The sequence below is a fragment of the Perca fluviatilis genome, chromosome 9 (genome assembly GCF_010015445.1).
Source record: "Perca fluviatilis chromosome 9, GENO_Pfluv_1.0, whole genome shotgun sequence".
NCBI classification, from domain to species: Eukaryota; Metazoa; Chordata; class Actinopteri; order Perciformes; family Percidae; genus Perca; species Perca fluviatilis.
The window spans coordinates 25,488,893-25,515,618 of NC_053120.1; the positions used below are offsets into that span (position 1 = coordinate 25,488,893).

The 26,726-nt window shown below is 44.1% G+C and overlaps 1 protein-coding gene across 3 annotated transcripts; it reads right to left on the reverse strand.

The window, feature by feature from the left end:
• Positions 1–119: 119 nt before the first annotated feature.
• Positions 120–26,726, reverse strand: rgl1 (ral guanine nucleotide dissociation stimulator-like 1). 3 transcript variants are annotated; one of them, XM_039810368.1, is made up of 19 exons: positions 26,501–26,726; positions 26,156–26,414; positions 9,578–9,688; positions 7,466–7,674; positions 7,293–7,367; positions 6,960–7,150; positions 6,431–6,555; positions 6,075–6,290; positions 5,881–5,984; positions 5,695–5,779; positions 5,440–5,529; positions 5,034–5,120; positions 4,741–4,773; positions 4,482–4,603; positions 4,050–4,139; positions 3,687–3,870; positions 2,744–2,995; positions 2,511–2,625; positions 120–2,032 (listed from the first exon to the last, which is right to left on the reverse strand). In XM_039810368.1, the coding sequence occupies exons 2-19, from the start codon at positions 26,309–26,311 to the stop codon at positions 1,845–1,847; spliced, it is 2,433 nt and encodes an 810-aa protein (XP_039666302.1). In that variant the 5' UTR covers positions 26,312–26,414; positions 26,501–26,726; the 3' UTR covers positions 120–1,844. The 3 variants fall into 3 exon arrangements, with proteins under 3 accessions (XP_039666302.1, XP_039666301.1, XP_039666303.1); XM_039810367.1 differs by having other exon boundaries at positions 26,156–26,726; XM_039810369.1 differs by lacking the exons at positions 26,156–26,414; positions 26,501–26,726 and adding an exon at positions 12,235–12,487.

Consider the following 26,726-nt stretch of genomic DNA (forward strand, 5'->3'; position numbering starts at 1 on the left):
CACACTTAACTAGGACAGAAACAGTTCAGAACATATATTTCTTTCCAATGAGCATTTGCATTCAGAGCATTTGTCTAAAGATGAGAGAGAATCAAAAACACACAGGAAAACCATAATAATAATGATAATAATTTATTTATTCAGGTAGAGAAAGAGTCTTTGGCAGTGAAGAACACAGAAACTGAGGGTGATTTAATGAGAACATTTTAAAGTGAAGTGCTGCATGGGACAAATGATTGGCCCAACTGGGCCATTAACAACAGTAAACCAGTTCTTCTATTGGGAATTTAAAATATCAACCAAGAAACATGAACTGGTTGCACAAATTGGCACAATAGCATGACATTGTAAGGTCTGTAGGAGTGGATTATAACTGAAAGAAAAAAAAGGATGCTTTAAATGGGACAGGTGAGAAGTGTTGGTGATGTTGCTGTGACACTATGATAGTGCTGGGAACAGATGGGTGTTTACTGGGTGAAAAAGGTGTTTGGCTTTTGTGTGTTTAATGATGTGATGGGTCCCTAGGTAAAGATTTCCACATGTATCACAGTATTATCTGGTACTGGCTTTTTTTTTTTTATATGACACTCTGAATTCGTTAACATTTACTTCATCTCTCTCCAATGTGGCATACATTGTTGGCCTGAATTGTGTTACAAAAAACATGTAAAAAGCAACAATTACAAACAAAAATAATAATTTGTTTAGTGAAGAGGGAGAAAACCACTTACAGAGCGGCTTGTTCACTCTTCTGTTTTCACATCCCATTGGCATCCCCGGCCAACTGACAAGTGCAACTCTGTAGTTCATATAATGAGGGGCAAAGAGGTACAAGTATGCATCAGTTTGAGACATGTTGGTATTTTCCATTCCAGGAAGTCACTTCATTCCTCTTCTCGGTCCTTGTACATCTATAATCTTCTTTCTTTATTTAAAAAAATTCTGAAAATGTGAGGGAATGTCTTTCTGGAATAGAACGCAGCACAAATGTCATCTCTACACCCTAAAGATAGGGCAGGTAAGGCCATTTCAATAGTTGCCAAGGACTTGTTAAAACCAAGTAATGGAACCAATCAGAATGCACGCAACATTCGTCACACAGCTCACAATATGAGAGGGGCTGGACACACACAGTGCACACTGTGCACGAGCCGGACATGGCAGGTAAACATGCCCAACTATGAGAAATAATGACATTACAGCTCCTGTCAATCAATTAATTCATTAATATCATTCAGAATACTATCGAAAGTCCATTCATTCATCGATTAAAGGCAACAAGACTGGACACTCAGTCCACTTCTCCTTCTATTTCACCATCCGTCTTCTCTTTCTGCATTCACCACACTTCTATTTTCAGAAAAGTACATGTTCAGCTACATAGACATCACAGGACAAAAACAAGTTCATTCAATATCAGAATACTGTTGGAGGTCGAGTTTGGTCTGCTCCCATAACATGTGCAAAAACCTGTTGTTGTAAAGAGCAGAGGCCACAAGGAGTCGCTGTTCCACTCTGTCACAGGCATTAATAGTCAAAAGGCAAGACCCACTGGCACAGCAGTCACGCTACACATCCATGTTCCACATTAGGGCTGGGCAAAGGACAAGAAGGGATGGCACAGTTCAGGGTGAGGCTCAACTGGCAAGATTAAAGTCAAAGTGGAGCTCTTAAAAAGAGTCTAAAAAGCAACATCTGTTCCTTCTTGAATCCACCAGAGCTCCTCGTCCATGTATCCCTCCAGCCTCCTTATCTAAAACACAACAGTTCACATCAGGTCCATGCCCTGTATCATCCTGGATCAGTGGTGTAAGGGCAATGCGCTGGGTCCCTGCAGTCCAGGGTCACAGTGTGACCTTGCTGAGTCTGAGAGACAGGCTGGAGCGGTGCTGGGCGCGAGGGAGTGTGGAGCTACACCGGCTTCGCAGCTGGACTGGCCGACTCGCTGTGCCTCGCACCCGCAGCAGGAAGTCAAAGTTAGCCGAGGTGTTCATGGCGTAAAAGACGTTGGCGTTGTCTGGGATCACCAGTTCTGAAAGAAGATAAAAAGGGGCAAGGGGTATGGGGGAGAAATTTTGAGTATGGGTATAGCTCTCTTTCTGTTGTTGCTGCTATTGTACTTTTAGTCAGCAATACAGGGCTCATTGTGGTTTGTAAAACGGCTGATCAGTGCAAAAAACTTCTGAATTGCAAATACAAAGGGTGTTTCATAATAGTTGTTATACAGTAACTGCTGCAACAGCTTCTGCTTCCTGTATTCACTGTAAATATCTGACTGTAAGCCTCGGGATTTTACTGTATGACAGATATAATGCGAGGCAAGTTTTATTACAGTTTTCGGAAAGCCCAACATGGAGCTAGCTCCCTCTGGTTGAGGAAAATGTAGGCCTGAATAATGAAAAACATATACATGTCTAGAAAACAATCATCTAAAACCATCAAGAACCCGCAGAGGTTCCATGAAACAAATATATGAATGAGGCTAAATTTAAAAAGTAGAGCCATGTTACCTCTCTCCTCAGAGATGACTTGTACCAGCTCGTATCCCTCCTCTGGCTCCACCTCCAGGTTGTGCTTGGCCATGGCTCTAGAAATTACCGCCGGAGTCTTGTCTTGATTTGTCAACTATTTAGGGAATAGACAAAAAAAAAGAAATAAATACTCATACAGGGTTTTACATATATCGTGTGTAAACCAAGGGCATCTCACTCAAACAGGAACACAAACACACATATTTATTTACCAATATGCTCTTGTAGAGATTCCCATTGCCGTGCTCCAGACTGACTCTTATGATGCATGCATCTTGGGCCTGGGTGTTATAAGCTGGACTTTGACTCGGGGAGCTGGGGGACAGGGGTGTGAGGGAGATGGAGCGTCTGTGGGTGCAGGGGGGCCCGGGGAGTGAAGGAGATGCAGGAGTCATGGAGACACTGGCTGTCGACGAGCTGGTGTCCATGGAGTGGAGTGAATTACAAGAGGAGGATTCTGAAAGCTGAGGAAACATATACAGAAGCAGAAGTTACATACCGATACACAAAACCATAACAGGATCATTTTCTTCTACAAATGCACATAACCATATTCTGATCATCCATTTGCAGCTATGTGAGGTGAGAGGAAACTAGACTAGAAAATATTGGAATAAAGTGACACGTGCAGGGCTCAAAAGAGATAAATATAATTGTTTTTCACATAAACCTTTTCCCCAAATAACATTTTGACTAAGGGACTGCATGGAAATTATTAGGGGCAAGGGGGGGGGGACGAGAAAAGGGAGTGTATTTTTTTTCTTTTTGCTAAAGGGAAGGTTTTCAAGACTTTTGGAAGAGCCGTGGAGGCCCTTCTCTCTTATACCAAAGTTAGATTTTATTTTATTTTATTTTATTCTTTCCTAATAAGAGAAATATCTTACTTGTGGTTTTTCTGTGCAATTATTGTTAGTAACAGCAAAGTGCATTGTAGGAAAAATTTATTTTGAGGTATTGAGGACAGTTTTGAGTAGTTTCTTAGTCAACGGGAGGGTTCTAAAAAAATGGATCAATAACACTTGAGAAGGCCTCGCTTTTTGAAAAAGTGAAACATAAAGTTCAGCACCCGAACCCCCCCCCACACAGGCCAATCATTTTCGTACAGTCCCTAAGTATGACCAAAATGATCACATTTTATTTAGCGCTGTAGCCCACCTTGTTTTGCTGGGAGTCGGAGGTGTGGGTGGGGGTGAGGCCCTCGCTGTCTGACGGGCTGCTGGAGTCACTGGAGGACACGCTGACTGAGTCCATGCTCTCCCCAGAGCTGCCAGTAGGAGGCGAGCGCGGTGTTTCTCTGACTGGAGAACTGGCTGTATTATTGTCTGGTCCAAGAAACAGCCTGGAAAGTAGCAGTACTCAGTTATTAGACAATAAAATAAATGGGTCACAGCAATTCAGTGCTTAAAATATGACTGTGTGACTATCTCAGCCAAAGAAAAGTATTCTATACTTCACATTTAAAACTAGACCCTCTCCACAGGTTCTATTATCATCTTTTTTTCCCCCGGATGTACTCACAGGCTGAGTCTCTTCACCATGCTTTTTCGAGGTTTAGGGGAGGTTGGACTGCTGTCACCGATACCTTCAATCTCACAGGACAAGGCGTAGCTGCAAGAGAGAACACTGATAATCAACCTTAGACAGCATAAAAAGTTGACATATCATGTGCCGGTGAGAGTGTGAGAGAGGGAAAGAGAAAGTCAGAGAGGACAAGAGAAGGAAGGAAGAGAAGACCGTTAACAGAGCAAAAGCAATGAGCACAATAGATCAGTAGGGCATGAAGACACGACATAAGAACAGCAGGGAGAGGCGAGGAGAAAGGACAGAAAGAAGCTTCTATTGTGTGTTTGTGAACAATAGGTCCAACAGACCATGACCTCATGCACCAATTTACTTATGATGATAATGGTGCAATTAAGAAAGACGACATTCTTAGTAAAGCAGCAGTACCTCTCCTCCTCACTGAGCAGAACCTGGCTCTTAAACCAGCGGAGGAAAGCCGAGTCTGGAGCCAGACAGTAGCTGTTGCAGGCCGACTGGAGCAGCTTGATCTGAGCGATCACCTCGAACTCCTGCAGAGACAGAGAGAAAGTCACCAACGTTAGATCCGTTTCGCTTCAAAACACGTGGCACATGTCAGCCGAGCTCATCAGGTGGCAATTGTCATGGTATAATCATGTCAGAGGAGGCCGCTTGCAGCTACACTCACCCTGCGTCTCTTCTCAAAGTTGTTCAGACCACCCTGCGGAGGACACAAAGAGCACGCTGTCAGACCATGGACATCACATACCAGCGGCTTCTTAGACAAACAGCATTAGGTGGACCGCTTCAAAAACGGCCCGACAAAAATTCCTCACGCACTCATGGAAACTTACGCCCCGGTTTCTGACAGCAGTTACACAGATAGACTCTCAGATCTGCACAGTTGTGTAAACTTGCAGACACATGCTCTCAAATATCGAAACACACACATTCACCAGGTGGCTATGGATTTTTTCTTACCTCTACTATGTCAGGCAGAGCTGTATCCAGCATGGTCAGGTCGGTTAGAAAGGTCCCCAAGTATGGGATCGTTCCCTGCATGGCTCCCTGCGGAGAAAAACACTTGGTTTAAATAAATACTTAAAAAAGGATGCCACAATAAAACCAGAGACTAATTTCCACTGTGGTCCCCGTGATTTACAGATGCCAGGGTGGGTTTTGTAAAATACAACACAGGCTTAATGTAAGCACAGCACATGGTGCACTGAGTAAACAAAGCTAAGCATGTGGCTTCATCATACGGTACGTTGCTTTAGAGGAATGTGTTGTTTTAAATTATAAAGCTCGGTTTTAGCTCTCTTTGAAAAATGCTCCGCTCGTCTGGCATTTGTTGCAGAAGCTCTTATTGCACCAGTCTTTGTCTCACCATTTCCTTCTGCAACTGTAGTCTCTTGTGGGTACGTTTCTGGTGCTCCTTGGCACAACTCTCCAGACTGGCAAACTTTGAAGTGCCTTCCTGTAGAGCGAACAAAAAAGCAGCTTCAGACCTCCAGCTTCTCACCAGTGAATGAAGGAATGTGTTTAGGACTATTTAAAACTGGGATTTCTTTTATACAGAGGATACTAAATTTACTAATTCATCATTTTCAGATATTAGATACATGTTAAAGTTAATGCTCACCCTCATGAGGAGCTCTCTGCTGGTCAGGTAGTTGTTGTGATCGGAGAAAATGTCCGACAGTTCCTCAAATGTCTGCATGCTGTCTCTGTGTGAAGCACAGATTCATGTTAGCTAATGGTACCGGACATATCTGCTCAAATACATGTCCAAAATAAAAATCTCAGAGATGATTCTATCAAGACTTACTTGTGCACACAGGCCCATGCCCTTTTCAGCCTGTACAGAGGGTTGGACTGCAGCGCAGATACAATGGCTCGCAGAGACGAGAAGTTTTTGCGTATTCGACACTCCTGTTGGGAGACAAGTAGCACAAGGAAAGTCACAACTTGACCCATTTTGTTTTAGGTTTTTAGATAAAATGTGTGTGTGTTTCTGCCAACCTGAGCGATGTCTATCCAGCGCTGGATGACCCGCGCTCTGACATGCGGTCTGATCTGTCGGTGTTTCAGCACTGTGCTGACCACGCAGGCCGCCACAGCATTAAACTGCGTAATGGTGGCTCGAATGGTGGGGGCGCTGTGCTTGTTGTGCTTCTTATCCCTCTGAGACCAGATGGAGCCCAGGCAGTGGTGGGGCACAACCTTTTTAAACAGCAGCTAGAAGCAGGAGAACAGGCTGATGTTAGTATGACGACACTGACGAAACATCGCAGGGATGTAACCTGCGTAACCTTTCCCTGCTACACAACGCACGCTGCCAAAGCACCCGTTTCCATCTCTCATTTCCCTCCACTCACAGCATCCATGTAGGTCAGCTGCTCCGCCACCAGGTCGGCCTCGAACGACAGGAAGTCCTCCTGGACCTCGATCTCTACTTCCTCCTCTTCCCCCAGGCAGAAAGAACTGTTGCCGTGGAAACCAGCTAAAAGCAGGAAAACACAGGCGATTTGATATATTGTGTAGCCTGTTGTACTTGAAGAGATATAGAATTTGCACTGGCAATGTACTTGCACTGACACTCTCTTGCACTAGGATACCATTGCACCTTTCTGCATTTTTTCCTTTAAACATGCTACAATCTAACTTTACTGTCCTTCCTTTGTATTTTTGTAGTATGTATGTGTGCGTGGATGTCATATGTCTGCGTGCCTATGTGTATAAGCTATTGGACACCTTAATTTCCTTCTGGATAAATAAAAGTATATCTATCTATCTATCTATCTATCTATCTATCTATCTACTTAAGATGAAAAAAATAAAATAAAATAGCACCGTACAGAACAAAGAACTATACGTTTTAAAAAGAGTTTAAAGAGCGTTAGTTACCATCAGTGTCCTCCATGCTGGCCTGACTCTGCAGCTGCTCCAGCAGACCCTCTGCCCGTCTAAGAGCCTCCGAGCCTGGCACGGCCTTGCGCAGGTAGTCCATCAGTCTGTGAAGACAGGGGTAGTTGGGCGGCTCCTGGAAGTCTTCAGGACACTGGTCCAGCCAGGCACGCAGGATAGAGGCCAAGGCACTGTGGAGACAGTAGGGAAAGGTTTGTGTTGAGAGAGCTGGCAATGATAGAGGTAGACAGGTTTGATAAGTCAACAATACTACTGAAATGTTATCTATTGAAAGCTGTCCATATGGAACTGATATAGAAAAATGTATCTCACCTTCTGATGGCTCCATTGGTTTCAGAGCCTTTGCATCTGCCTGTGCCTTGCTCGTTTTCCTCCACACTTCCATACCTGCAACAACAAACAAAGAGAGAGGATATTCAAAACCTCTTAAACGTTAACAGTCAATGCATTATTTTGGCTGCATTGACACTTCACTCCAGCCCTACCTGTCTAGCAGTAGCTGCAGTACAGTCTGTGTGCTGGTGAAGGCTCTGTAGGTGGACAAGAAGATGGAGGTGTAGGTGAGGTCGTTGTCTCCAAACGCTGTCAATAACGTCTCCACCAGACGCTCCAGTGTTCCGGCACGAATACTTCGGATTTTGCAAGTCTCCAGCTGGCTCACCGTGTGGCCGGGAGGTAGACGATCCCCCTCCGCCTAAACACACATGCACGCAAAACATATTTTTACACTGTTAAACCAGTGTGAACTGAACTGAGGAGCGTTATTATGCACTGCAATGACTTGGCTGGGACTTCCAAATGCTTTTATCTGCTTTGGACCCCGATGAAGACCTATGTCGGTCGCAACACGTTGGTCATTTTAAATGCATATTGCCATGTAAAATAAAAGCATTTGAATTTTTTCACAAACCCTACATTGTGCCTTGGATTGTTTTTGAAGGAGACATGCATTTGAGACCAGATCCTACTCATGCAACGAGCCCTTCACAAGATAGAATAAGCTTTTATCCACTTTGTTTGGCTTTGAATGCATCACAGATTAACAACTGTCATAATAATAATTTGTCAGTTAAGCTTAAAAATAAGTTAAGGTTTATTGTCTGTTCACACAGAAAATGTTCTTGCATCGTCTTCTCCAATTAGTAGTGAAACAATTCATTACAAAACAAAGATGGAGGAAACGGTAAGGACAATCATAACCTATATTTGATTCTGATTTCTCCAGATGTGTCCGACTATTGTGTCCACAGGGAAATCGACTCAGCGGTTACAAAACACACAGGGAGAGAGTAGAAGAGGAGGTGGCACAGACACGGAGAGAAAAGAGACCTTGGTGAAGTTAGCACGCTAAAACAGGAAACGCTCCAATCTGCTTCTAATCACAGCAGACCCCTCCTCCACCGTCCTTCCAGACAGAGAGGACAGCAGCACAGCCAAGTTCTCCCACCACTCCCCTCTGATAACTCAGTACAACAAGAAATACCATTACTTATCTCTGTGAGGTGACCCGCTGTACAGTCACACACACACAGGCTCGGATTTTACAATTCACAATCTACTAATGCACACTGTAAACACGCATCAGTGAACAATCCCACTGATTGTACGGTAATTGCTGTTATTCACCGACAATTGACTGTGTATAGTAAATATACTGATGCCTCAATAGGGATCACTCTCTATTCTACTCGACTCAAAGACAGCACTGTATAAAGTGCCCATGTTGTTTTAATTAGCTGGAATACAGTTGGCAGCTCATGCCGTTGTCAATACATCAGTCTTACAGCCTCGGAGCTGTTATCTATTTCTTCTTTAATGTGCCAAAAGCACAAAGAGACAACAGTGATACAAACAAACCAACACAAAGCCTGATTTGTTTCTTGTAAACAAAAGCAGTAATTTCTGTTATGCTGGGTTAATGCATTCCTTCAGTAAAAAAAAAAAAAAAAACACACCAGAGAAACTCAGGATAATGCCCTAATTGGCCCTTCTGCGCAGTATAATAATATACAGTATAACATCTTATTATGCTGATATAAACAGCACCGTGGAGAAAAAAAGCAACGCTTCATATGCAATGAAAAAATGCGCAACTCAAGGAAAAGCCTTTAATACCCCTTTTTTTGTCATACCGAGCAGTTTTGTTGGCAGCCGCGAAAGTCAGGAAATCACATGCTTTGGCTAAACAGTCAAAGTCTGGTAAAACTGTTGATTTTTAGCAGGCAGCTAAAAAGGTGTTGTCCAAAGTGGGAGATTTATAGCTCAAATGTTAAAACAACAGCTGTGTGCGGAGCACAATGCTGAGAGACGCCCTACTATTGAAAGACACCACTGCTTTAGACAATAGAGATTAGGTTCTCTTTTTATTATCAGCAGTCTGCACACAAGATTGCTTTTATAAAACCATCTACACTTGATACATTCCAAGGGAAAGACCATTGCACTTTGGGAATAAAATCTGCAGTTCACATTTTGCACCGCAACAGGTTAATAGAGAGGGAAAAGCGGCATCAGGCTTTCATTCGTATAGTCTGTTTCGCTGAGGGTTTGGAGCTGTGATTCTGTCACAGTGGGAAACATCAGGTGGGCCTACTCACCCCTAGCCATCTTGCTCCCTTGTTGGCGGCCTGCTGAATCTGAACCCTCTTCAGTGTCACGTTGTAGATGGCTCCTTCCTCGACTTCCTCCCCCCAGTCCTGCACCGAGCTCTGCAAGGGAGAGAGTAAAGAGGGGAAATGTTAGAAGCCTCCAGAAGACAGGAGAGGATACGTTTAGGATAAGAAAAAGATATAACAACTTCCTGTAAATAACGGCAGGCTGCAGAGCTATCTTCCAAGTGTCATTTCAATAGTTTAACAAAATAGGAACTGAGTTTTTTTTTTCAAATCTCTGAGAAAAGCAGAAGGAAGCATCAGAGAAAAATACAGAAACTCAACCACAACACTCAAACAAACTAGTAAAACAAGGACTAAAGTGCAGTAAAACATCAAGAATGACCAACTCCCCAACCCCCACCACTGCAGGCCTGCCAGGACTCCCTCCCTGTCTTTACTCCCTCTTTTATTCCCCATCCATCTCTTTCACTGTGTTCCCCTTCTGTCTGAGGTGAGGTCAGAGCTGGAGCGCTTCACTGGAGCTCAAAATGCTGGAGATAAGAGCCAGAATGGACCAAGTCTCTCAAACAACCCCCTACATAATAAAACAAGACATGGTGATAAGCCAAGAGAGCTCGATTACAAATGAGAGCACAACCCCACTTAGATCAGCTCATAACACTAAATAGATTTGTGCTCATCTTGCTCCATATGTACTGTATCTGTCTCTGGTTGTAAATCACTGACAGACAGCAGAGTGCATAAACAAACAGAGGGAGCAGAGTGAAATCAAAATACAAAACTCCTGCTCTGAGAAGAGTGTGCACAAACACAGCCCGAGATATGCTGAGACATCAACATAGGGATACAGAGACAAAAACAGGAGGCAGAGACAGCGAAAGAGAGGGACTGGCCAAATATAAACACCACGCATGCAGTATTATGGCCAAGTCCACACACACACACACACACACACACACACACACACACACACACACACACACACACACACACACACACACACACACACACACACACACACACACACACACACACACACACACACACACACACACACACACACACACACACACACACACACACACACACACACACACACACACACTCACTCTCACTCTCACTCTCACTCTCACTTGTCCCCACTTTCTTACACACTCAATGGCGAAAGTCCACACTATTCCCCACACAGAAGGGCTGCCAGAAAACAGGTCAAGGGTCAAAGTCGCCGTTAACAGGCTCAATGGACGGCCGGTGGCACTCAGCCATGACTGAGCCGTGTTTGGGTTTGAACAGAAACATGTGATGCTGAAATGAAAAGAAGCCCCAAAGCAAAAAACACAAAGAGAGAGAAAGGGAGAGGAGGAGGATTTTAACCACCTCTGGCAGATGAAACCAGTAAGTATGTTTTTGTTGCTGTAGGATGTCACAAGCTGTATTTGTCCAAAGCATGTCCTTATGTCCATCCCCTACCCTGTTCAGCATCTCGTCTTAAGTAGGTGCATATCTCTCTCTCTCTCTCTCTCTCTCTCTCTCTCTCTCTTTAGCTGCTGCTGGCTGGATGGCTGGCGCAGAGACAGATAAATACATCAGTGCATGAGTCATGCAGTCCACACACTCCCAAAACAATAGCTGGAGGTCTCTGTGCTGGCCGGCCCGGGATGCTGAGTTCACAGTCTGCACACACAGCCTGCTTTTTGTCAGCCACAGAACTGGAGATGTTTTTCAGAGCAGGGTTTTAAAAAAGGCTCTGCTCGCTTTGTGCTACAAGTTTGGGGCTTATTGTGAGACAAAGTTCCACGAGCTTGCATGGAAATGGGAATCAAAACAGCCTGTCACTGTGATATTTCTATTCACCAGAGAATACAGGCCAGAAACATTGCACACCCAATAGGGATGCCTTTACATAGAGAACAATATGAGCCTGGGGGTACGCAGGTAAACAGGAGATAAGTTGTTTACTCTCTGCACTAACTTGATTTATTTCCTAAGAAGATGCTCAAAAATGGCACGAGGAGGGCACTAAGCAGAGCAAATAGCAAACCATCTAAACTCAAATAGTGCTGATCTGCCTATCAGCTGTGTGTGAAACAATACTCCCAAGATAACAACAACAGTTGGCTCTGATCTGTTGGCCTTTGTGTTTTTCTCGCCTGGACGCAGCTGGGACCCGTAGAGAGACACATTGATGGCCCCGGGGCCTCGCCAAGTGATCCCTCTCGGTTTCGCTGCGGGCCCTCAGACAAAAGTTTTCATATCCACCATCAGGGAGGGGAGAGCTAATGGATCGAGATCATATTCTGGCGGAGTCGACAGGGGATTTTCTATTTTATCCCTCTCCCACGTTTCCGAACTTTGCGACATCTTTACGCACCAACAATGTAGGTTAAACTGGTTTTAAGGCCCAGTACAAAACAATCAAAACTCAATGTTCAACTGTTCCCAATCCCCTCCTCCTCCCCCTCCTCCTCCTCCTCCTCTTCTCCCCTTTATCCGCTACTTTCCCAAGCCTAAACACCCCCTACTTTTTCTCCCCCTTTTCCTTTTCACCATTTTTTTTCTCTCCCTCTCTTCACAAAACCACAAATACAACAACAGAGCACAGGATGGAAAAGCATGAGAGTTTTTTGTTTTGTTTTTACCATTTTACTTTTCCAGGCGAATTTCATGGTGAGCGTTTCTTTCATGATCCGGGGACAGCATCAGAGCTCGGGAATAATCCGCCAAGGAAAGAAGAAGAAGATGCGTTCCTATCAAATCCCAGATCCTCGCTGAGAAATTGTCTACTTCTTCACCACACACACACACACACACACACTTTCGCTCAACTCCAAACTCCAAATCCTCCTCTTCTGTCTGTCAGCGGACTCCCTCTTCTACTGAATGACCAAAGTGCTCCTCCTCCTGCACTAACAACAGCCTCGTTTAAACTCCTCCTCCTTTCTGTCCGACCTCCATCACACCAAACAATGTGCGCACTCAGACGTAGGGTTGTGATTTTTGTTTACGCAATGCACCAATACACAAAAATCATAAATCTCATTCCTATAAAATTCAGAGCACTCATGACGTTAATGGGGTTTATAAAACCATGTAAACATAAATCCTAATGATACTTCTTTTATTTGTGTTCTTTTGTGTTTGTTTTGTTTAGCTTGTTAATAATGAGAAGAAGAAAAAAAACCTACATTGCTCAGAATGCAATTCAGCAATGTAAAAAAGTTTGATCATAGATTCAGGTGTCTGATGCTAAGCAGCTATTGTAGCCTCAAGCAGAGATGCGGTGCGGGCTACAGAGGTCCTATCCAAATAGTTAATATCTGACTAGGAAGGCTTCCAAACCTATTATGTACACTGTGTATTAAGTCCAAGTTCAAGGTCCCTCCTCCATTTTTTCTTCTATCTCCACTGTAAATTCTTTTTTGCCCCCCCTCACCTCTCCACTTTGTACAATTATCCTGTAGGAGAGGTGGGTGTACATTTTTGGCCATTTATTATCATCAATCCAGGCAAATTTTTCTCATTGTTCATTGTTTATATTTTTGTTTCCAACAATAGTGTCAATATATGCTTGCCTTCCCCTATATCAGCAAATAGATTTCAGCATACTGGCACTTAAAACATTGTTTTTAACATTTAAGCGCTGCTAGCTTAACTTAACTTTTTCACAAATTCAGTTGTACTCCCAGTCACCAATAAACTGACTTTCATGTGTAAAATTGGTGGACTTCCCCTTTAACAAATCAGAAGCTTCTTTGGGTCATTAATCCTTTAGTTTTCTGGCTATAGTTTACCAACCTGTTCATCATCAGTGGCGATTACAGTAACATATTACTGTAATGTTAACATACAGATTTCATATGAGTGGATGAATTGAGTAGCTGTCTTGTGTGTGAAGCAGCTGCCACCTCACGGCCCCTGCGTGGGACAATACAAGGAAGGTCGTAGATGCCGTCACCAGTACTGTGAATTGTCAGTGACAGGAGAGCAGAATAGGCTGAGTGTGAGAATGGCCACACTGTTCCACTGTGAATGGGCCTGCACACGTACTCAAACAGCCCACTTGTGTGAATAAACGGGAAGATATGAATCAAGCGTTGACTTTGTGAGTGGTCTTTTTGTACAAAGTTGTATCGTAAACATATATCAAATGTGAGCAAGCAGTGGTTCATACATTTGCAGGTCCATTTAGTCGGCTGATGAAATAATTAAACTACTGATCCGGAGTCAGGAGACAGTGGGAACGTTATGATGCTTATCTGGCTCAGTGGGAGAGATGGCAAGAACTGCTGTGGCCCCTTTTTACAATGTGTATGTGTGTGTGTGTATGTACGTGATGTTTCTACCCACTCCTCTGGCTCCCACAACACTGACACGTAACCCCAACGTCACACTCAGCGTCACTGGCTGTCACACACCATGCTGTGAAGCAGGGTGCACCCACACACACAAGGTCCTCACTTTTGGCATTGATGCTTGCAGGGCACTAAAAGGCCAGGGAAGCCCAATGTACATCTCCGTCAGTGTTTCTCCGTGTGTGGTAATCACATGTTTTATCAGGTTTTCTTCTCGCTGACTGTTCATCAGGCTGCATATCTGGCCAGGCTCCAGTTCCCAGGCCGAGCTGCCCTGGTGTCCACTTGGGTCTCTGGGAAGCCCAGAGGGGCAGTGGGAAGGTTGCAACCCGACACGACCTCCAGCTTAGCCCCGGGAGGATTGTAGTGTTGGTCTCACAGTTGGAATGATGTCACATCTCAGCGCAAACAACACATTTGACATGTGACAGCTGCTGCTCCAACTGATGGATGACCACATCAGTGCGCACATCTTTTAACATGAGATCAAAATGTGAAATTTCTTCTTTTTTGCTGGAGTCCAGGTCCATTAATGTGTACTGATATTATCATCCTAATGGGCTGCATCAGAAAAGATTCTTAGGTCTGTTATAGTTTAAGGAATAGGCGGCTACATTTCAGTAAATGTCAGAGGTGTTTTTAGGTATTGTGGTCTAAGCCAAGTCTTAAGTCCTTAAGGGAAAGTTAAAGAAAGAGTTGGGAAGATGTTGGGAAATACACTTATTAACTCTCATGCCAGAGTTAGATGAGAAGGTCGATACCACTTTGTGCACTAAATATGAAGCTGGAGCGCCCGGATAGCTCATTTGGTAGAGCAGGTACCCATATACAGAGGTTTACTCCGTGACACAGTGGGCCAGGGTTTGACTCTGACCTGCAGCCCTTTGCTGCATTTCATTCCCCTTCTCTCTCCCCTTTCACATCTTCTGCTGTCCTATCAATATAAAGGCTGAAAATGCCCCCAAAATAATCTTTAAATATTAAGCTGGAGCTAGCGGGAGGTTAACTTAGCTTATCATAAAGACTGACAACAGAGGGAAACAGCTAGCCTGGCTCCAAAAGTGGCAAAATCCACCAAGCAGCCCCTCTAAAGCTCACTAATTAACACTTATTTGCTTAATCTGAACAAAAACCAAAGTGTAAAAGTGACAAGTTTTGGTTTTACGGAGTTACGTCATGAACTATTTATTGAACGGAAGCAGTGACTTCCTGGAGTCTAATCGTCACTGTGTGGTGCCGGGCAATTCAAGCTGCTAGTCTCATCAAGTCTTTACGAATGCTGAACATGACATAAAATGACACGGGTGTGAATAGGGTTACTTCCATAAATGAGACCAAGTTCTTGTATCTGTATCTGTACAAAGTAACTCAGAAACTATAGTACAATAGCTGTTAAATAAATGTAGTGGAAACATTCCTCTGAAAAAGAAGAATGAAGTAGTATAGAATAGAAATACTCAAGTTAAGAATACAAGAATACATGAATCTCAACATACAACTGCATCTATCTCTCTTGGAATCAGATTTCCTGAATGTAAAGGTTAAAGAGAATGTGACGTATAATTACACTGAGCAGTTTTTTTCATATTGGGTTCCTGCTATTATTGAACTTCCTAATTACGCTCTTATCCCTGTTCCACACAGTCAGAACACCAAGCTACAGTACAGACAGAAAGGGGACAAAAACAGGAGGAGCACCGCTCGCACTGTTATTGCACCACTGTGGGGAAAAAACGCACATTCCAGGAAATCTCCCACTTCCTGCCTCCAGCCTCCTGACTCCAGCGAGCCTGCTGTCCTCATACCTGAGTGGCTGGGGAGCTTCTCTGGCCTGAAGCATGGTAAAATAGGATGATATGAGAGGAGAAGAGAGGAGAAGAGAGGAGGAAAAAGGGATTTCTTAAAGCAAGTAGAATGAGCAGGAGAGACCGAAAAACATAAGGAATCACAATACTGAAAAAACAGAACCAAACCACAGACGCACAGGAGGACAATAGCGGGGTTGGCGGTTCTGGACAGCATGTGTAATGTCTCAGTGTTTACATCCAAGATAAGAAGGTCATGTATCAAAGAAAATGTAAGACAAGTTGAGATTAACTTGAAAGGACATTATCTCTGCTGTGAGTGTGAAAGGGAGAGACAGAGATAGAGAAAAGAGGGGGAGAGTTCACACAGCCAGAAACTGAGAGGATCTATACTGGCTGAAAGATATGCATGATGCAACAGGACCATCATGCACTGTTCCAGAGAAAGAGTGATTTCATATTTCAGACCGGAAAGAGACGCACTGCTTTCTTTTCTGCTGGAAAATAAACAGGGGAGACTCATCGACTCATCCCGGGAGAGGAGTATCCGCTGCAGTGGAAAGTCACTGCGTAAAATTTGAAATGGACAGGATCTTTATCTGCTACCATTTCTGGACCAAATGCCTCAGTACATTCGTAGTTTTTCTACATTATTCTTTAATTATGCACGGGTATGCATGCACACACGCAGTGCGTTTCACTGTATGTTTGTGTGTGGTTAGTGGGTTTGTGTTTTCAACGCATACTGCCCAGTAGAGGGCAGAGTTCATAAACCGCTGTATTTATCCAGAGTCAGCAGAGGTTTTAGCCAGACCAGGCCAGAGCAACAAAACCCCCAAGAGGCTGGATTTATGGCGCAGGGTCACGATGATCTGCTATAACTCAATAAAACCTATGAATGAGACAATCAAAATAGCTTAAATGGGTCATTTGAGAGCAGTGAAGCGGGGGCAAAGCACTTAATAAGTGCACAAGGTTATTTGATAGTTATTTGATGAGGCAACAGATTAGCAGATGAGTGTCTGTGGATCCAGAAGTAGCAACAATGAAAACACAGTTGGATTAGGACATGCCAGGTCTTCTCACACAGCACACACAGCTGCATTTTCTTTTTCTCTGTCTCTGTTTCTGTCTCTCCTTCGGTCAACTGAACCCCTTTGTTCAAACAGCCACATTAAAGCTCTGTCTGCCTCTCTCCTTCTCTTATGTCATGCCTCTACTCCCCTCAGATCTATTGTCCTGGCTGTTGTTGAGCTCTCCCTCTTTTCTCTCTCTGGATGGGTGACATCATTAGTTTCCAGTAAAGTCCAGGGCTTCAGACTGAGACCCTTCCTCCTCCTCCTCATCCACCTCCTCCACACTCCACATTAAACACAGCTGACCCTGCAAACCAAGACACACTTCAAGCAAATGTTGCTCAAAGTTTTATTAACACAAAACCACCCAAATCATATTTATGTACAGAGATGTTTCGGCTATTAGAAATTGTGAAACAGACTTATTTTTTCTTATAACAGCCTCCATATGGGGTGAGTTGGACCGTAAAGGGAGGGTAATCCTCCCTGTAGCTATGATGACTCAGATACACACACACACGCACACACACACACACACACACACACACACACACACACACACACACACACACACACACACACACACACACCCCCTTCATGCGGCCCCAACCCTGACCCCCTCTAGATCTAAGCCCTGCTAAGCCTTGTATGAATCAGTCTGGACTGGCTCGGTTGTCTGTCTGACCCCCCACACACACACACACACACACACACACCCCTGCTAATGACAGATGGGCCATCTGTTGCTCGACAGATACATGCTACCCTAAAGCTGTCACATACGCAACAAAAAAGCACACAGCATCAGTGAAGATGGTCACATGCTGGTGACAACTGCTGCCTCGCCAAAACCAAGAAAAACTACACATAAGACCGCAAATCCATCACATCAGAATGTGCAAAAATCACGCTTGCTTTAACCATCACGCCATTCCATTTTTTTTACTTTATGAAATTGTTAGTTCTGACTGCATTGTGAGAAAGAAAAAAGTTGCTTCCATTTAATGCTTGTTTAAATTCTGAGGGATTTTACTGCTGATGTCTGTAGTGCTGTTAGCGTTAAATCAAATGAAGCATGTGCGTTGTAGGAAATGAAACTGCACAAGTGGGGCACACAGCAACGCACACAAAAAAGAGACAGTAGCACAATAACAAGCGTTGACAGCACAGCTGTTGCCTTAACAACGACCAAAATATAAGATATTTACCCTGCCAAAACAATATGGACACATTAAATACTGTGTAAAGTCATAATAAAAATGTATTCTACTGATTAACTTAAACGAATACAGGATGTATTTCCTGTTCTAAAGTTATTGTATTTCTTTGTTTATCATCGCGTTTGACCTCAGTGGAGTTATTATAGTTAGTATCCTGCTGACATACAGAATGTGTGAGTGGTCATATTAATAACTGTTGTCCGGACACCAGCGGCATCCAGCTATACACACTACTGCCATACACACTCACACTCTCTCTCTCTCTCTCTCTCTCTCTCTCTCTCTCTCTCTCTCTCTCTCTCTCTCTCTCTCTCTCTCTCAAACACACACATGCTAATACACACATCACAGTGCCAGCTTGATCCCAGTCATGTGTCCTGGCTAATACTGCAAGCCCTGCCTGAGCGGGAAAAGGAGTAGAGGAGTTAGTGTTTGTGTCAAAGAGCTGCCAAACCATAAAAACAAACCAAATCAAAGCCGGTGCTGCAGCACATATTGACTTCTGCCTACTACCAACCCACCCCTAAAAACACACACACACACACACACACACACACACACACACACACACACACACACACACACACACACACACACACACACACACACACACACACACACACACACACACACACACACACACACACACACATACAGCTTTGGGCACTATCTTTGTGGGGACCCATCATTGACATAATGCATTCCCTAGCCCCTTAACCTAACCTTAACCATCACAACTAAATGCCTAACCTTAACCCTTACTGTCACCCTAAACATAACCTAATTCTATCCCTAATCCTACAACCATGTCTTAAACCTCAAACAGCCCTTTAAACTTGTGGGGTCCAGCATTATGGCCCCCACAAGTATACTGGACTCCCGGTTTTTGGACCACAGGAATATAGTTAAACAAGCCCACAAGCCCACACAAACACACACACACACACACACACACACACACACACACACACACACACACACACACACACACACACACACACACACACACACACACACACACACACACACACACACACACCCATCCATCTCCATATGTTGCGATGAGTTTCTGCCCCAGTTAAGCGAGCTGTTCCTGTGGTGTTGTTGCTCTAGAATGGACACTCGGGTGACAGGGACAATGCCAGCAGTATTGACTTTTCACATCAGTCCTATTATGTGATCTAATTAGGCCCAAGATCACAATATGAGCCTCTACAGAGCTGCAGGCCAGTAGACACCCTGCACGCTGGGGGTCATCCAAGTGTGTAAACACCATCTTAAGTGTTGGACTGAATGAAAGGGAATGATGGAAACCTGGATTTGAAGAAAAGAGAACTGTGTAGGTTGTGAATTGTGCAATAGGAGACAAAAAGAAAGTACTGAAGTACATTATCGTCCCTCTACTTGTGTCTTGTATTGTCAGTGCTTACAGGGTTAATCAATAAAGCCAAGTTCTTTCCTTATTCCCTGAATGGTGCTCTCCCAGCTGTGCCGCATATAAACTCGTAAAATGCGTAGATATTTTTTAAACATTACAGAATTGTACTACTGAAACCCATACGGTTTATATTAATTTACAGGAAATTAACATGTCCGAAGCTACAGAACTAGTCTTAGCTGGATGAATGAATCACTCTGACCAATCATCAAAACAAATGACGAGTGAGGATCTAAACTTTAGGAAACACTGAGACGTCACTGAGCATCAGCATGAAACGTGCACTTCTCTGTTCAAAAAGTGAAGAAAGAGGAAGGAGGAGTGCTAACTCAGCTTTCTTACTTTTTTTCAATGGAAAACAAGTCATCATCAAAATTCTCTGTCCACCCCCCCCCCTTCCTTTGTCCCTGTTTTCCTTTTATAAAATCACTTCTGTATTTCCAGAAAATGACCCACTGAGGTGATTTAACTACCCTGCTGGTTATTGTAGGCCAAAGGGGTGTGAGGTAGCAGCTAATATTCCTTCTATTGGAGTTTTTATTGATCGACCTGCGGCTTAATTACATTGCCTTATTACTGATAAAGTGAGAAGAGTATAAAAGAACACTTCCAAAATGCAGTGAGAGCAGTAAAATGTCCTGTGATAACCCACTAAGATGTGTGCATTCGTCAACACTCTCACTTCTGTGCAACTGGGTTCAAACCCGGTCAAGTCCTTTGTTATTCCTACTTGTGACACCATCTTGCAACATCCGAATAGTTAAATTGAAAAGATGCATTTTTATTATCTAAGTTTATACTTTATGATTCATTATCATTAATTTCAGTTGCTTAATCTACCTGTTAACCCTGACCGTTTGTGTGAACAATAGTGTGTGTTCATGTGGGATTCTCACTGCTGATAGAGATTGACACCTCAGCACTCCTCCCTAATCTCTGACCTTGAACTGTGGACCTGACAGCTGTCTGTGCAACTGCACAGTAGGGTGATTACAAGGAGGGTATAAGTCCAACTAGAAAATGCATTTCCTGCGGAAAAATGCGTGGGAATGCTGAATAGCTGAATTGCTAAAGCCTAACGGCTTGAATAGCTGAAAAAAAGAGAAAGAAAAAAAAAAAAGCAGAAAAAAAGTTGAAAAAGTGGAAATTTATTCAACAAGTTCTGTAAGACAGAGGCTGGAGATAGTGAGAATGGAGAAAGAGAGACAGAGAAAGAAAGAGAAACAGAGACAGAAGGAAATGGACAAAAAATGTAGAGAGAAGAAGAAGGAAAGACACACAGGAAGAAAGGAATGGAGAAGAAAGACAGAGGAGAGAAGAGAGAGGAAGGGAGGGAGGAAAGGAGGAGAGAGAGGAAAGAGGAGAGAAAGACGGAGGAAGAGAGAGAGAGAGAGAGGAGAACAGGGAGAGAGGAGGAGAGAAAAGAGAAAGAGAGAGAGGAGAGAGGGAGGAAAAGAGGGAGAGAGATGGAGAGAGGAGGAGAGAGAGAGTGGAGGAAAAAGAGAAAGAGAGGAGGGAGAGATGGAGGGAGAGGAGGAAGGAGAGAGAGAGAGAAAAGAGGAAAGAGAGAGACAGAGGAGAAGGAGGATGGAGGAGGAGAGAGGGAGAAGGAGAATGGAGAGAGAGAGAAAGAGGAAGAAGAGAAAGACAGGAAAGGAGAAATGGAGGAGAGAGGAGAGAGAGACAGAGAGAGGAGGGAGAAGGATGGAGAGACAGAGAGAAAATAGAGAGAAACAGGGAGAGAGGAGAGAGAAAGAAAAGAGAAACAGAGGAGAGGAGTGGAGAATGGATGGAGAGAGGGAGAGAGAGAAAAGAGAGAGAGGAAAGAGAGAGGAAGGAGAAGGATGGAGAGGAAGGAGAGGAGAAGGAGAATGGAGAGAGAAGGAGAGAGAAAAAAGAGAAAGAGAAGAGGAGGAGGAAAGGAGGAGAGAAGGAGAGAGAGGAAGGAGGGAGGGAGAGGAGAGAGGAGGAGAAAAGGAGAGGAAAGGAGAGAGAGGAGAGAGGAAAGAAAAGAGAAATGGATGGAGAGAGGAAGGAGAGGAGAGAAAGAGAGAGAGAGGAGAGGACAGAGAGAGAGAGAAGGAGAGAGAGGAAAGAGAGGAAAAGAGGGATGGAGAGGAGAAGGAGAGAAAGAGAAAGAGAGAGAGAGAGAGGGAGAAGGAGGGATGGAGAGGACAGAGGGAGGAGAAGGAGAATGGAGAGAGAGAAGGAGAGGAAAGAGAAAAGAGACAGGAGAGGAGGAAAGGGATGAGAGGAGGAAGAGAGAGAGAGAGAGGAGAAGGGATGGAGGAAGGAGAATGGAGAGAGGAGAGGAAAAGAGAAAGAGAGAGGAGAGAGTGGATGGAGAGAGAGAGAGAGAGGAAGGATGGAGAGACAGAGAGGAAATAGAGGAAACAGGAGAGAGAGAGAGAAAGAAAGAGGAAAGAGAGAGGAGGAGAAGGAGGGAGAGAAGGAGAGAGAGAAAAAGAGAGAGAGAGAGAGAGGACGAGAGAGGGAGGAGAAGGATGGAGAGAGAAGGAGAGAGAGAAAGAGAGAAAGAGATGAGAGAGAGGGAGAAGGGAGGAAGGGGAGGGAGAGAGAAGGAGAGAGAGAAAAGAGAAAGAGAGAGGAGAGAGGAGGAGGGATGGAGAGAGGGAGAGAGAAGGAGGAATGGAGAGAGAGAAGGAGAGAGAAAGAAAGAGACAGAGGGAGGAAAGGATGGAGAGGAAGGAGAGAGAGAGGGAGGGATGGAGAGAGGAAAGAGAGAGAGAGAGAAAGAAAGGTGGATGGAGAGAAGGAGGAGAGAGAGAGAGAGAGAGAGGAAGGAGGATGGAGAGGAAGGAGAAGGAGAGAAGGAGAGAGAGAGAAAAGAGGAAAGAGAGAGGGATGGAGAGAGAAGGGAGAGGAGAGAGGAAAGAGAGAAAGAGAGAGAGAGGAAGGAGGGAGGGAGAGGAAGGGAGAATGGAAGGAGAGAAAGAGAGAGAGAGAAGGAAGGAGAGAGAGACAGAGAGAGAGAAGGGATGGAGGACAGAAGGAGGAATGGAGAGAGAGAGAAAGAGAGGAGGAGGAAGGAGAGAGGGAGAGGAGGGAGAGGAGAGAGAGAAAGAGAGAGAGAAAGAGAGAGAAAGAGAGACAGAGAGAGGGAGGGATGGAGGGAAGGAGAGAGAGAAAGAGAAAGAGACAGGAGTGGATGGAGAGAAGGAGAGAAAGAGAAAGAGAGAGAGGGAGAGGGAGGGAGGAGAGAGGAAGGAATGGAGAGAGAGAAGGAGAGAGAGGAAAGAGAAAGAGAGAGGGGAGGGATGAGAAGGAGAGAGAAGGAGAGAGGGATGGAGAGAGGAAGGAGAATGGAGAGGAAGGAGAGAGAAAGGGAGAGAGGAAGAGACAGAGGGAGGGAAGGGATGGAGGAAGGAGAGAGGAAAGAGGGAAAGAGAGAGGGTGGAGGGAAGGAGAGAAGAGAGAGAGAGAAAGAGAGAGGGAGGGAGAAGGAGGGATGGAGAGAGGACAGAGAGAGAGGGAGGGAGAAGGAGGGATGGAGAGAGAAAAGAGAGAGAGAAAAAGAGAGAGAGAAAGAGAGAGAGAGAGGCAGAGGTAAAGAAAAAGAGACAGAGAGAGAGAGAGAGAGAGAGAGAGGGAAAGACAGAGATGGAGGGAGGCCTGTAGCCTGTAGTATCTGTATAGACTACTGTTCATATTACTGCCTGTAGTATCTGTATAGACTACTGTTCATATTACTACCTGTAGTATCTGTATAGACTACTGTTCATATTACTGCCTGTAGTATCTGGGTGTGTGTCTGTGAAAGTGTTGTCATGGTAACCATGGCCTGGGAATGTTTACTTGCTTTGATGTCTGTAATCAAGCTAACGAGCCTGTCACCTGCTGAATCTGTCAGCTGGCGCTGCTGCAGCTATTCAGAGTCCCTGAGAGCGCAGCTCCCAAACAAAGCCTCACTGTGGCAACACCATAACTGCTATCAGTCAAATGACGGATCCTGAGCATCACAAGGCCTTTGTGAACGTTCGGTATAAAATTTATATGGATAAACGTAAAAATGTGGTCATATCAGCGATTTCCAAAAGTGGTTCGTTCAGTGTTTCGGCTGGGAAATATCTAGGAGTTTGATCATTGAAGCCAATGGAGAACGATATGGACATCTTGTCATTTGGAAGCTCAACCAGCCAAAAGTAAAGGGCGTATGACAAAAACTGAGCAGATTTTCTGAAACTAGACAAAAATACCTACGTTTTGATGTATAAATTGTGTATGACAAGTAGATATTGTGGGCGTGAGAGCAGTTTACAGACAAGGAACTAAGATAATTTTTTCGAAGCTTCACCCTCTAGCTGTGATGTCATCCACTCTAGCAAACGCAATACACACCCTGTTTAATCGATAAAATTTCCTGAAATAATCACTAAACTTAAACAGATTTTTCACAAAAACTGTAAAAGATATCAAAACACTGAGCACACCCCGAATACCTGAATATTTTGTGAACATTTTACATTTTGAATCACGTCTGTAGGTGGAAGAATGTAGGAGGAGATACATGTTGAAGCAGAAGAGGATTTCAAGTTGTTGAAGGCTGCTCTCATTCACTTCAATGTTAAAAAAAGTGTTAAAAAGCTTAAAATTTGAAAAAGTATAAATAGTAGAAAAAAAGTTGAAGAAGTCCCATCATTAGCTGAAAGAGCTGAACATTTGAAAAGTTGAATGGTTTAAATAGGTGAAAGTATGCAGAAGTTACAGAGAGCCAAAAAACGTACGGAAGAGGGAATAAGCAGAAGCAGAAAAATAAAGAAAATGGCCGACAGAAACAACAATAGTTGGAATGCTGTAGAACAGCATTCCCACTAATTACTGCCTTTATATGACTGACATGGTTTCATAACCTCATGCAGGTAGGTAACAAGTTGACTGACGACGAGTGAGGAACACCTGACAGTAGCAAAGGCAAAGTCTCCTCCAAGCCAGCGGGAGCCAGCAACTGTTGGACTGACAAAACAACACGTGGAGTGGTCATGCAATTTTTGCTTTTTATCAGAAGAAAGGATGTACTTGCTACACTTGGACTATGATTGTACTATGTACTATGATTACCCCCTGATGGTTTTGTTTATTCTTATATAACTTGATTGAGGGTATTTACCACTCTATATAATCGCCCTTATTGTCCCCAGCCTAAAGCTGTGAGGGCAATCACAACTCAATGCTGCAAAAACAGTCACAAGGATGAGTTTTTTGACACAGAGCGATGCATGTAAGCTGAGCCTCACAGCATCCAGAGAGTGTCAGCGTCTGCATGCTAACCTTCCTAGCCCTTGAAACAATTGGCAAACAGTGCTGTGAATCAGAAGGACATGTCAGCCAAGGTATCAGATAGGCGACGAAGATGATACTGTATATATTATTTTCATAATGGGTTTTTTGGGGTACAAAATGTCTTTTTTGCTGTCACAGAATATCTGTACTGGAGCAGGTGGGGTTCAGTGTCTTGCTCAAGGACACTTCAGGAGGCTATTTTTACTGACTAAATCTCAACATGCCAGATGTAAACAACCAACTATTTTCACTTTAGCCCCAGTACCACATGTGCGCACATGCAAACAATTAGCCACAACTAAGCAGGAATAAGCTGTCGCTTCAGGTCGTTTTCTGTTAATCACGCTGCTTTGGGGAATCTGCGACCTCACACACAAATTAGATAGAGGTAAATAAACATGAACGCATGTACGCTGACACGAAGTGTAATGTAAGCCACATTTTTATCATGCTCTGCTGTTGGCTGACACATATTAAAGTCATTATGGCGTTTGGGTTCTGAAGTAAAGTGAGTAATTCCTCTGCTGTGAACTCTGTGACCAGTCAGCAAAACTGTGCACGCATACACACACACACACACAGTGACCAATATGCGGTAGTTGCAGTGAATTACTGCTTTGCACAAGAGGTCAGCTGTCCTCCCATCTGTGCCACCAAAGGTTACTGTCTAGTTTGCGTTATTGCATTATGAGTTGTCAACTTATTGCATAAAAGTTCAGTAAGTCGAGGTCAAACAGAGGAACTGAAATGCAATAAATTGAGAGAAATGGCAAACCAATCACTGATTGATCTCTGAGTTGAGCAACTAAGTTGTAGATGTTTTTGATTTGACCCTCACTTACTGTACCATACACTGTTTTGTGTTTTATGTACGAAGCGTAAACCATGGTTTGTGCCACCGACAGTTAGCTGTCCATGTTACCACCAGAACGGCTGAGTGCAGAAAAAGCCGCAGATCTGCTGCTATTTGTACTCAAACGCCTTTGTTTCTCTCGTGCACACACATAAGAACACGCACTATCACCACACACATCCAACAAACAGACCTTGGAGGAGTCACAAACACTGCCAACCTCTCTGCACATCTTTAAATGTTTATAATTCCAAGCTTTCGTTTTTTTTACTCTTAAACTTATTCCTTTTACTACTCCAGACACATTCCACTTCACTCCCCATTCCCATCCTTGAATCTATCAGAACTGACCAAACATTTGACACCAAACAACACTGCAGCACACTCCAAACAACAGAAGGCACAGGAAGGTCATGCAAGCGAAGGCTAACGTCTGCCAGATTGTTTAAGAAGACTAGAAGTACCCTGGGCTTCCCAGAAAAAAAACAAAAAACTTTTTTCTGCCATGTACTGACCCAGTGGCGGGGGCTGCTCTCCGGGAAGCGAGGCTGGTACCTCTGCAGGGTGACGCCTCCTTCCCCCTCCGGCAGTAAGGTGCAGTCCAGGTCTGGGTAGTGGTGGTTGGGCCCCTGCCAGGGCATCAGGGTGGCCAGAGGGTAGTGGGAGATCATACTGACAGCCTGGATCAGCTGCAGGGGTGACAGGGATGGCAAGGCATACTCCAGTCTGGATGGCAGGGTCAATGGAGACTTCTTCAGTGGAATCAATAGAAATCTGGAGCGGGGGTTTTCAAGTGTTGACAGATTTAGGTTCTGATTTAGGGGCTCCTTTAAGTCTTGATTGTCAGATGTTTTGCTCACCTCCTCCTCTCTTCTCAGTCTGCTTGTAGACTCGACTTGTCTTCAGCTCAGAGGTGTCACCAATAACTCTCCTCTCATGTTGTCCACCTCAGTCTTCTCCCTTCTTGTTTCTCTTCTGTCTCCCCCACCACATAAAGTTTCTATCTTCCCCTTATTTTTTTTATCTTCCTCTCTCTGTACGCCTGGAACTTGACTTGCCAACAGCTCTCAACCACATGAATGATTA